The sequence below is a fragment of the Dama dama genome, chromosome 12 (assembly GCF_033118175.1).
Source record: "Dama dama isolate Ldn47 chromosome 12, ASM3311817v1, whole genome shotgun sequence".
NCBI lineage: Eukaryota > Metazoa > Chordata > Mammalia > Artiodactyla > Cervidae > Dama > Dama dama.
Genome location: NC_083692.1, coordinates 32,462,691 through 32,475,653, shown reverse-complemented (window position 1 = coordinate 32,475,653; position 12,963 = coordinate 32,462,691). Strand labels below are relative to the sequence as shown.

Below are 12,963 nucleotides of genomic sequence, written 5' to 3'. Positions count from 1 at the left end.
ATCAGATGTGAAAACCTTCATCGGCATATATATAAGTACATTTTTAAGCTTTTTGCATGAAGATTGGCTTCCAGTTTCAGTCTTGCATTAATATGGAATTTATAGTTCTTGAATTATGTTTATACAGTTTCTAAAGGAAACATTCTAATTTAAAACTCACTAACATTGATTCTTTTATTTTGTTAGGTTCATCAGACTTAACTTCTGCCAGAATTTATCAGCAGCCTCCAGTAGAAAATCCCACTGTGTCAGAAAGTGTAAGCAAAAGAATTCTTAATTATGCTCATGTTAAAATTTTTAAGTATTGTCAAATAAGGCTTTTTAAAATTTTGATTAGCAATAGGCCTTGTTTTTATTTAAAGTTCACTTACCAAAGACATATTTTTACAAAGTGCTAGGTAAAGGTAAAGGAGCTGTAACAACAGAATTTAAAAAAAGTGAAGTGTGAATTCTAAAGCCTTTTGTGGGCTTTTTTTTTTCTTTTTTTGAGAGGTATTTAAAGGCTAAAAGCATGAAATTCTCATCTTAACATCCTTTTTTATTTATAATGCTGAAAATATTTGTTTATAAATATGTTGATCACACAATTTAATTAGACTTTGACTACTTATCATAATATTGGCTATATATTGTAAATTTAACAAGTAAACTAAAAATGGTATTGAAGCTATTTACTTATGAACTTTGTCAACAGTTCATCACAAAAAGGTATAATTATGTGCTGTACTTGGTCTCTGAATAAATGCCTAGCCTTTGGGTTGATGTTTTTTATTTCTTTTTTGAGGAGGCTTTATTTTAAAGATTAATGGTATTTTAATTATATTATTTAAATAATTTCTCAAGTGTATGGATATGTTATTATTGTATAATAGAACATAAAAGGGTGATCTTTGGAAGATCATCAGGCAGGATTCCATTAGATTTAGTATGGGCTAACAGCTTGTTTTGTGTAGATTTGTCTAATATAAAATATACCTGCAAAGCAAACCTAGTTCATCATTTTACCATGAACACAAACTGCAGCCTTTTTGCATTACATGTTTATTTCATAAGTAAGGGCTAAGATTATATTCTCTATTGACTTGACCATGCTATTTTAAAGAGAAAATGAAAGAAGTTTGTGTTCAATATGCTCATATTTAGATTTGCTCCTCTTCATACTTGTTTCTTCCTACTACTGGAGGATAAGAGATACCTTTTCCTACTATAAGGAGCAAATCCTTATACATGTGCAGAAAGAAAACAAAACCTTAAAATCACTATAGAAAATTCAAAAAAGAAGAAGGAAAAAAGAAATTCCACAATTATATAAAATCAAGTACTGTTAACATTTTGAGTTTTTTTTCTATGTGTATGTATATTTTATGAAATGGGACTATTTTATAACTAAGTAATATTAAAGTTGTTGCATGTCATTGATTTTTTTTCTTAGGAGCTTTTAATAAATTCACAGAATTTCAGTGTATGTATGTATCATAGTTTTTATGTTCATATTCCTATTATTTGACATTGAGGTTTTTTCCCCTGAAATTTTTATAATATGTACAACCAGGTGATGAACATTCTGGTTTGTATCTGAGCTCACTTATACTAATTTCTAGGTGTAAAATTATTAACTAAAAGAATATGCACATTTTTTTGTAATATTTCTAAATTGCCACCAGAAAAGCTGTATCAATATGTATTTTCCAGCAAGGTCATGAGTAGAATTAGTGGATTTCCCTCCATCTTCATTTATATGAAGCATTAAAATTAAACCAACAAACATAAAGTTTGCTGTTTTGATAGGTGAAAAAGGCATCACATTGTTTGATTTTGTATTTCTTTTATTATTAGTGAAGGGGAAATTTTTTTCATTTATATTGCCACCTGTATTTATTCTTTTGTGAATACATATTTATGTGCTGTGCTTTTTCTTACTGTTTTGTGGGACTTCTTTGATTTCCCAGATGCATTCCACTGTATTGTTAGTCTCATTGGCTGTTTTTAGGAATTTAACACCTATTAGCAGATAGCTTGTATCAGTTTTTTGTGGGTTTTTTTTTTTTTTTTCTATTTAATGATTTAACATGGGGAGAAATGTGTGCCTGAGGAAGGTAAAGCAATGTTAAATGAGCCAAGTACTTAAAATGTCATGGTGTCTTAGCAGTGACTAGAATCTTAGAAGTGAAGTCCTGGGGTACACATGAGAGCAGAAATCTGTTTGGCAGTAGTTGTCATGTCTATAGAGAAGTCTTATGAGACAACATTATAGCTCAGTGACAAAGAATACTGTGAAAATTAATTTCTGGTGTAGTGCCGTGCATTGGACATCCTTATAAACTACATTTGTCTCACAGTGAATTATGTTTATACGTTTAACTATAGCCGTTGAAATGTTACATGGGTTGCTCTGCTGAAAGTAGCAAATTGGGATTTGAATCTGAATTTCTCGACCACACTTGCTTGTTCATTTTCCCATTCATTCACTGTCTGACAGCTCATTACTCATTCAACAAATCTTTGAGTAGCTTCAGGGTACCTAAGCATGGTGGTTCTGGAATTAAGTATATAAATAAACAAATAGTTGTGTCCTCCCAGGACACAGTAGTCACATAAGCTAGTAAATGGTACTTAGTAAATAATGAATCATAAAGTGGATTTATGCCTTTCATTTCTTCCTTTCATATCCTGAAGGATTTTTCTAAAGATGCTGCAGTGCAAGTGTTGCCTTTGAATAAAATGGAAGAGAACAACAGACAGAAAGGTAAAAGGATAGATTTATTAATTTTTTTTGGTGAAATACCCATAATGTAAAATTTACCATTTTTAACTGGCATTAGGTATATATATTCATGTGCAACTATCACCACCGTCCATCTCCAGAACTTTTCATCTTCTCCAACCAAAACTCTGTTCTCATTATATACTAACTCTATTCCCCTTCCCACCATTCTGCTTCCTGTCTCTATATATTCCATTATACCTCCATATGTGTGGAACCATATAGTGTTTTGTTCTTTAGTGATTGATTTATTTCACTTTGTATGTCTTCATGGTTCATTTATGTTATAATATGTAAGAATTTGGGCTTCCAAGTTGGTGCTGGTGGTAAAGAACCTGTGTGCTGCTAGTACAGGAGATATAGAGATGTGGGTTCCATCCCTGGGTCAGGAAGATCCCCTGAAGAAGGGTATGGCAACCCACTCCAGTATTCTTGCCTGGAGAATCCCATGGACAGAGGAGCCTGGTGGGCTACAGTCCATAGCGTCACAAAGAGTCAGATACAATTGAAGTGACTTAGCACACATGTAAGAATTTCTTTGGTAAGGATAGAATTTTAGAGTTTTAGATATCATTGATTTTTTTTAAGGTATTTATTAAGTAGCCTTACAGTTTTTTCTTGTTTTCATTTTTAATTCATTTTTCCTTCCAAGTTAAGCTACTAATGAAATCTCTGAAGTCCAGAAAATGATTTGTGATGGTAAAGGTAATTTTATTATTGCCAACCTATTGCATAGTTTGGTATTTGATACTTGATTATAAATGCTGAATAGGCTTCGGTAAGATAATAGATTAAAAATATGCTTTGAAAAAATGTATTTAATGACATTTTAAAAGTAGTTGGTTTTGTTTTCAGCTAAGCTGTGTTCTCATTATAATGAGTTTGAACAAATGTCTTTAATTTGGCCCCAAGTGTTCCTACACAATTTTATTCTTACAGTCTTGAGTTATGACTTTTATTACTCAAGTCACTTAATTTGTTTGTCTTTTTAAATTGAGAAATCATATTGCTAAATTTCCAAACATTTTTTTAATTAAAATTTTTTCTTTGAGTAGCTTATCAAAATGTAATACATTTCCAGGAATCTAAAGTATATTTTTGTGTTTTTATTTTGCAGCAAATGACATCTTTATTTCTCAGTACACTATGGGACAGAAAGATGCTCTAAGAGCAGTTTTAAAACAAAAGTAAGTTTCATTTACAGAAAATAGGCGAGGCACTTCTTGTGTTTCTTTAAAATCAGCTTTGTTTATGCTTTGCACCTAGGGAAAAAAGTTGTTTTTTTCCAACATGTGAAATATATGAGTGTGATAATACGTATAAAGCATTTTTCATGATTCTGGGCATGTATAAAATACTCAATGGCTGTTAACAGTTATTATTGTTGCTGTGGTTGTTGTTGAAGAGGTATTGTTGTAAGCACTTTGTGTGCGTTAACTCATTTAATTTTTTCAAAATCCAATAATATAGATTACACTACCATCCCAATTTTACAGAATCCCCGTCTTATAGAAGAGGAAACTGAGGCACAGAGGGATTGATTTTCTTGAAGTCATTGAGCAAGTATTCACTGGGTTGGAATTCAAACCCAAGTAGTCTGTCTAAAGAGTCCTCTCTTAGTCACTTCACTGTACTGCTCATAGCAGCGGTCACGTATATGACCACATACATAATACTGCTTACTGAAAAAGGACATTTAGGCTTTTTCTTAATCTCTGCTTAAGATTTGAAAAAGGGACAAGCTTAGCATCTGAGTGGAGTGAAGGAAAACTGGCTATTACTCTATCTAAATGCTTCCTTCCAGCTTTATCTTTACTGCCAATGAAATACAGAATCAACCCGGACAACGACACTGTGCTAAACATGAAAGAATGTATCACCAGGGGTATTTTAGAAAGTCATTAGTGGGGGTGGAATGAGATTTATGTCCCTGCACTGAATGTATCCTACTCCTGGACCAGAGCTCTACAACTGCTAAAGTAAAGTTTTTTTACCTATAGTTATTCATAATATACATATTATACTCTGGGAAACACTAACAAAGTAAATACTACCTCTAAACCACAAGGCCCTGGAAGAGGGCATGGCAACCCACTCTAGTATTCTTGCCTGGAGAATCCCCATGGACAGAAGAGCCTGGCAGACTTCAGTCCATGGGGTCGCAGAGTCAGACATGACTGAGCGACTAAGCATAGCACAGCAAACCACAAGGAGTGTGATCTGAGCCAGCTAGAGTTTCACAGCTGGTTGTTTGGATTAATGGTGTTTTTCCTTTTGACATTTGATCAGCCTCCAGTTCCCAGTATGTGATAGGTTATTAGGAGGAGAATTTGGATGGTAAGTTGTATCCTGGAGTTTGTAAATATATAAGAAAAGGCATAAGTAAGGATATGATGGAGGGGCAGTCTCCCAAATTCTGTACATAAACTAAAAATTTCAGATTACATCTAATTCTTTGGAGAAAAAGTGATTACTATTTCCATCCAACTGACCCCAAGTAGAAGTGACTACTTGCAACCACAATATGGGCTTTATCAATTTGCTTTCAAGTCAGAACTCTCAGATCTGAGAGGGAGTTGTTCATAAACAAGTGGATAGTGAGAAGTAACTGTGACTACTGCCTCCTACTTGTTCACAGTAGGTCTCTCCCCATTTCAGGATGAACAAACAGAATTGAAAAAGAAAATTAGGAAGGGCCTTTGAGAAGATTATTGCAGTGTAGAGAATGGTATGAGTCAGAACCATAAAAATGACTCTCATATTGGGTTAAAAGATAGTCTAATTTCTCTAGAGAAATTTTGCTATAGTCAGTGTTACTTGATTTTCTTTTTTTCTTTTGAGAACGGCAGATGGAATTTGGCAAAGTGATTCTAAAATTTACTTGAAAGGGTACACAGTTGAGAATGTATACACATACTGTTAAGAATACATACATGTAGAATACACACAGTGGAGAATGGCTAATTTTGGAAAAACAAAAATGGAATGACGGGGAATCTGCCCTATTTGATGTTAAAATATGCAGTAAAGCTGTAAAAAAAAGGTAATTGACTGGATGGAGTCTTTGAGGAATGACGAGTCTGTCTGGAGCATCTAGAACAGGGTAGAATGAACTTTCCTGTGGCTGGAGAGGTAAGCAGGGTTATGAACTACACCAAAGAAGTTTGGACTTAAAGAGAAATGGCAAATCATTTAAAAGTTTTAAAGTTTGATATGTATTTCTTACAAGGCTCACTCAGATAGGAAAAAATGGATTAGAAGAGGGCTGCACTGAAGTCTAGGAAACCAATTGACAATGAACTTTTAGAAGATGTTTGAAAGAGATGGGTTAGATTGGTCTTGAATCCATTGGTAAGTGGTGGGATGTGAAGGTGGGAATCATGCTGGCCTGGAGAGGAGTGCATAGGTTTGGAAGATAATTTGGCGATGCAATTGACAGGAATTGATGCTTAGATGTGACCATGAGGAAGGAGCTGAGGATGGATCCCAGATTTTTGGCTTGTATAAATGCATAGTCAGTAATAGTATTCATTGAAAAAGGGAGGTGTTGGGGGAATAAATTTCACTTTAGACATAGGCAAGCGTTTGAGGTACCTATGAGACATCCAGGTGAAAAACGTCTGATAGCAAATTGAACCTCTGTGCCATGTGCTCAATCATGTCCGACCCTTTGTGACCCCGTGGACCGTAGCCCGCCAGGCTCCTCTGTTCATGGGATTCTCCAGGCAAGAATACTGGAGTGGGTTGCCATACCCTCCTCCAGGGGATCTTCCCAACCCAGGGATCAGACCCACATCTCTGGTCTCTTCTCCATTGCAGGCGGATTCTTTACCCACTGAGCCATATAGAGGTCAAACTGGCAAAAGGAGTCTAAGCTAGAAATCCATGTATATAAGTCATCTATATGTATATAGTAGTCTGAGCTCTGGAAGTGGTTGAATTGGCCTGGTGGGAGTGTGAGAGTGAAAGAGATGGCTTAGGATAGAGCTGTAAGAAAACTGAATCTTTAAGAGATGTTCAGAGAAAGCAATGTGATGTCTAAATGCCACTCAGAAAGTATATCCAGAGGTGAAGAGTATGGTCTTAACAAAACCGAGGAAGTGAGGTTCTAAGTTTGATAGCTGCTCAGACATAAAGATAAGGACTGAAAAGTGTCCATTGAATTGAGCAAGAGGAGGTAATAATGGCCTTCCTAAGAGCCGTTTCAGTGTAGTATTGAGACAGATGCTAGATTCAGAGGATTTAGGAATAAAAAAAGGTCTAGGAAACGACAAAAAGGAAAGGAATAGTTTATTCTAAGTGGGTGAATTATGTGCATTTTTTCTAGTTCTTTACACTTAGAAGTTCATTTGCTGCATTGAGCATTTATTAATTTGATAATAGGAAAAAATAAAATTTTAAATCTTATAAAGAAGTTGATGTCTGGCCTTATAATGTTATTTTTCTTGTTGGCCAATTTAATGTTTTAATACAGAATGAGAGATCTTAAAGGATAACTCACATTCAGACTTCAGACAGAAATTCTCAACGATAGGGATTATCTGAATTATATTTTCTTAGTACACCACTCAGTCAGCTAAATGTATATTTAGCACCAACTCTGTGCTCTTTCTTACTGCTTATATGGTATAAAAGCCCCCCACTGCAGGTTGCTTAGAGCTTAGTTGGGGAGAGAATAGGTACATAGATGGAGGAATGCATGATTAGAGCTGTGAGAGGAAACATTCAATACATTGTTAATTTTGTTAACATGTTAGTTTTGTTAAATGTCTATTCTGTGAAAGTGAAAGTCGCTCAGTTGTGTATGACGCTTTGCGACCCCATGGACTATTCAGTCCATGGAATTCTCCAGGCCCAAATACTGGAGTGGGTAGCCTTCCCCTTCTCCAGGGGATCTTCCCAACCCAGGCGTTGAACCCAGGTCTCCCGCACTGCAGGCGGATTCTTTACCAATTGAACCACAAGGGAAGCCATTTAAACCGTAGGATGGCTGACTATCAAGCCTCAATTGTATGTTATTGGAAGTAAGTATTGTGTTAGTCCCTCAGTCATTTCTGACTCTGTGCAACCACATGGACTGTATCTCGCCAGGCTTCTCTGTCCATAGAAGTCTCCAGACAAGAATACTGGAGTAGGTAGCCATCCCCTTTTCCAGTGATCTTCCTGACCCAGGGATCAAACCTGGATCTCCTGCACTGTGGGCAGATTCTTTACCATCTGACCCATCAGGGAAGCCCATCGAAAGTAAATGAAGAGAAATTAATGATTGGAGAGATCAAGAGGAAGTGTTATAAGAACAGGCTTATTTATGTTTTTGGCTGTGCCATTTGGCATGCGGGATCTTAGTTCCCAGGATTGAACCCACGTTCCCTGCATTGGAAACTTGGAGTCCTAACCACTAGACCACCAGGGAAGTCCCCAAGAATAGGCTTATTGAAAAGGTAAGAGTTTTGTTAAATCTTGGGAAGAAGGTTAGAGCAAGTTGGGTAAAGAAGATTGAGAGAACAGAGTGAAAAAAGCCTGGCGTCACCTGTGAGAGTCGTGTAGTGTCGTCAGTGAGGGCAGTATAACTGGGGAGAGGTGGTTTGAGAGGAAACAGAAAGTATAGTGTATGTTGGAACCTAGAGCAGGGCCAGAGGATGGAGTAAGCGGAATGCCAAATAGGAAATTAGCCTATAAGGAATGATTTTAGATTTTTGAATGGTGAAATCTGTGTGAAAGGTTTTTAAGCAAATAGAAACCGAAAGAATGAAATAGTTGGCAAGAGATGTTGGTTTTGTACTAGAGCAGAATTATGAAGGGAGAAGTGCTGTTTTGAGAGGAAAAGCCTGATGTCGTGGGAAGATCTGTGGGCATTGGCCTTATCTCGGCTACTTACTAGTTCTATGACGTGATCAGGTAAATTCCATTATCTCTGTGGACCTCAGTTTCTTCCTTCATCTGTAAAATGAAGAAAATTAGGAAAGCTGGGCTGTTGGGTTCCCCTGCCTCTATAATTCCATGGCATGATTCCAGCAATTGTGATGAAATAATTGGGAAAACCTGATGACTCAGTTGGGTATGAGAAGGTAACTGAAGGGTAGAGAACTTAAGATAACTTCAAAATTTTGAGAATGCGAGACAAATGATGCTCTTAATAGAAATGATGCAACATCAAAGAAGAGTAAGTTTAAGAGCTCTGTGCCTTCTTTAAAAATCAGAGGTGGAAATCCAGCAGCTGGAGATGAAGCACATTCCTGCTGATTTTACTTAGACTACCTTAGACACTCTTCAATTTTGTCAGTGTTTCTTTCATTTCTTTTAGGCCAAACAACACAAAATTGACCAGTCTTTTTTTTTTTAATAAGTGTTTAGTTAAATGCTTTATTGTGAATATGTATTAATCCAGACTGCTTAGTAAAGCATTTTATGCCCATTTTAATAAATTAGGTGATATTTATTAACTCTAAATGAGTTAGAAGTTGAGAAATTCTTTTCAGCAGTTTTAATAGTCCCTCTTGCGTTGTCTTCCTTTGGGAGTAAGACTTGATGCCTGAATACTTAGAGCCTTTGCTGTATGTTTTAAATTTGTACTGCTTTTTTAAAACTTTTTAAAATTTATTTGTTTTTGGTTGCACTGGGTCTTTGTTGCTGCATGTGGGTGTTCTCTGTTTGTGGTGAGTGGACGCTACTCTCTGTTGCGTTGCCAGGACTTCTCTTTGTGCTGGCTTCTCTCATGGAGGAGCATGGGCTCTACGCATGCGAGCGTCAGTGGTTGTGGCGCATGGCCTTAGTTATTCCATGACAGGTGGGATCCTTCCAAACCAGGGATCGAACCTGTGTCCCCCTCATTGGCAAGTAGATTCTTAACCATTGGGCCACCAGGGAAGTCCCAGATTTGTGCTTCTTGACTATAAATCATTGTAATTGTGCCCATGTCTTTTTCATATGTGCACGTCATATCTTCTGAAATATCAGTGCCGTCTGGGAATTACCTTTTAATTTTTTTTAGTGTGTGGTGACCTGAGCCTTAATAGATTTCATTAACCAAATGACTGATGTGCTGATAGCAAAAAACAGGAATTTATCTTTTTAAAAAAATCAAGAAAATTCACCTGCAGCAGATTGCCACTTGTAGGTATTTCTTCTAATGGTTCAGTGTAACTTACTTAACAGACTTTTTTTTTTCCATTTTTATTTCCAGAGCTCAAAGCATGCCTGTTTCTAAGGAGGTGAAGGTACAGCTTTTAGAAGATGCAGGCACAGAAAAGGACCCTGTTACCCAGGAGAGTAGAATTTCACCCAGTGGGATTGATTCAGCTACAACTGTGGCTGCAGCAACTGCCGCTGCCATTGCAACAGCAGCTCCACTGATAAAAGTATATCTGTTTCTTCCTAGATAGTCATAACTTCTTTGTAAAATGTAAAAGTGTTTACCAGACACTGATTTTGTAATTGTTGTGTCCAGCCGTTGACTAGGGACATTCTCATTGTTCTCTCTGGTTATGTATTATTTCTCAGAAGTTATGAGACTTAACTCTCATCCCTGTGTTACTGCTAGAAAATCCTGGACTCCTTCGTTTTAGCAGTGGAGTATCTCACCTTGGGAGCCACTCAGTCTTGGGTAGCTGGGATGGCTGAACATCCTTATTTTAGAGCTAGAAGAGACCATACAGATCATGTATGCAAAACCCTCCATTTGTAACTGAGAAGATTGAGAAACAGGTCAGAGTCAGCATCAGGTCTTAGAGCTAATAGGTGGGAGAGCCAAGACTGCTGACCAAACTCAGCCTCAGGTTAGTGAAGTATCGAAACCTACTTTGTTTTACTATTTCCTGCTTCTTAACTTCCATTTAAGTATTTTTAATTTCCATTATTTACTTTCCACTTAAGTTCCATTCAGTTCAGTCACTCAGTTTTGTCTGACTCTGAGACGCCATGGACTGCAGCATTCAAGGCCTCCCTGTCCATCACCAACTCGCGGAGTTTACTCAAACTCATGTCCATTGAGTCGGTGATGCCATCCAACCGTCTCATCCTCTGTCTTCCCCTTTTCCTCCCGCCTTCAATCTTTCCCAGCATTAGGATCTTTTCAAATGAGTCAGTTCTTTGTATCAGATGGCCAAAGTATTGGAGTTTCAGCTTCAGGATCAGTCCTTCTAATGAATATTCAGGACTGATTTCCTTTAGGATGAACTGGTTGGATCTCCTTGCAGTCCAAGGGACTCTCAAGAATCTTCTCCAACACCACAGTTCAAAAGCATCAATTCTGTGGTGCTCAGCTTTCTTTATAGCCCAACTCTCACATCCATACATGACCACTGGAAAAACCATAGCCTTGACTAGACGGACCTTTGTTGGCCAACTAATGTCTCTGCTTTTTAATATGCTGTCTAGGTTGATCATAACTTTTCTTTCAAGGAGCAAGGGTCTTTTAATTTCATGGCTGCAGTCACCATCTGCAGTGATTTTGGAGCCCCCCAAAATTAAGTCTGTCACTTTTTCCAGTTTACCCATCTATTTGCCATGAAGTGAAGGGACTAGATCTGATAGACAGAGTGCCTGATGAACTATGGACTTAGGTTCGTGACATTGTACAGGAGACAGGAATCAAGACCATCCCCAAGAAAAAGAAATGCAGAAAAGCAAAATGGCTGTCTGAGGAGGCCTTACAAATAGCTGTGAAAAGAAGGGACGTGAAAAGCAAAGGGGAAAAGGAAAGATATACCCATTTGAATGCAGAGTTCCACAGAATAGCAAGGAGAGATAAGAAAGCCTTTCTCAGCGATCATTGCAAAGAAATAGAGGAAAACAACAGAATGGGAAGGACTAGAGATCTCTTCAAGAAAATTAGAGATACCAAGGGAATATTTCATGCAAAGATGGACTCAATAAAGGACAGAAATGGTATGGACCTAACAGAAGCAGAAGATGTTAAGAAGAGGTGGCAAGAATACACAGAAGAACTGTACAAAAAAGATCTTCATGACCTAGATAATCACAATGGTGTGATCACTCCCCTAGAGCCAAACATCCTGGAATGTGAAGTCAAGTGGGCCTTAGAAAGCATCACTATGAACAAAGCTAGTGGAGGTGATGGAATTCCAGTTAAGCTATTTCAAATCCTGAAAGATGATGCTGTGAAAGTGCTGCACTCAGTATGCCAGCAAATTTAGAAAACTCAGCAGTGGCCACAGGACTGGAAAAGGTCAGTTTTCATTCCAATCCCAAAGAAAGGCAATGCCAAAGAATGCTCAAACTACCGCACAATTGCACTCATCTCACAGGCTGGTAAAGTAATGCTCAAAATTCTCCAAGCCAGGCTTCAGCAATATGTGATCCGTGAACTTCCAGATGTTCAAGGTGGATTTAGAAAAGGCAGAGGAACCAGGGATCAAATTGCCAACATCCGCTGGATCATCGAAAAAGAAGAGAGTTCCAGAAAAACATCTATTTCTGCTTTATAGACTATGCCAAAGCCTTTGACTGTGTGGATCACAATAAACTGTGGAAAATTCTGAAAGAGAGGGGAATACCAGACCACCTGACCTGCCTCCTGAGCAATCTGTATGCAGGTCAGGAAGCAACAGTTAGAACTGGACATGGAACAACAGACTGGTTCCAAATAGGAAAAGGAGTATATCAAGGCCGTATATTGTCACCGTGCTTATTTAACTTATATGCAGAGTACATTATGAGAAACACTGGGTTGGAAGAAGCACAAGCTGGAATCAAGATTGCTGGGAGAAATATCAATAACCTCAGATATGGAGATGACACCACCCTAATGGCAGAAAGTGAAGAAGAACTAAAGAACCTCTTGATGAAAGTGAAAGAGGAGAGTGAAAAAGTTGGCTTAAAGCTCAACATTCAGAAAACAAAGATCATGGCAGTCCGGTCCCATCATTTCATGGGAAATAGATGGGGAAACAGTGGCTGACTTTATTTTTCTGGGCTCCAAAATCACTGCAGATGGTGATTGCAGCCATGAAATTAAAAGATGCTTACTCCTTGGAAGGAAAATTACAACCAACCCAGACAGCATATTAAAAAGCAGAGACATTACTTTGTCAACAAATGTCCCTCTAGTCAAGGCTATGGTTTTTCCAGTGGTCATGTATGGGTGTGAGAGTTGGACTATAAAGAAAGCTGAGCACAGAAGAATTGATGCTTTTGAACTGTGGTGTTGGAGAAGACTCTTGAGAGTCACTTGAACTGCA

At 37.6% G+C, this 12,963-nt stretch overlaps 1 protein-coding gene across 3 annotated transcripts in view; it reads left to right on the top strand.

Annotated features, from left to right (window-relative positions):
• KIAA0586 (KIAA0586 ortholog) overlaps positions 1 to 12,963 on the top strand; it is a 124,318-nt gene that overhangs the window by 1,632 nt on the left and 109,723 nt on the right. For all 3 annotated transcript variants that reach the window (XM_061156959.1, XM_061156957.1, XM_061156958.1), the window contains 4 exons: positions 187 to 257; positions 2,677 to 2,746; positions 3,882 to 3,951; positions 9,948 to 10,122. In XM_061156959.1, the coding sequence (XP_061012942.1) occupies positions 187 to 257; positions 2,677 to 2,746; positions 3,882 to 3,951; positions 9,948 to 10,122 (386 nt within the window). The remainder of the gene's footprint in view (positions 1 to 186; positions 258 to 2,676; positions 2,747 to 3,881; positions 3,952 to 9,947; positions 10,123 to 12,963) is intronic.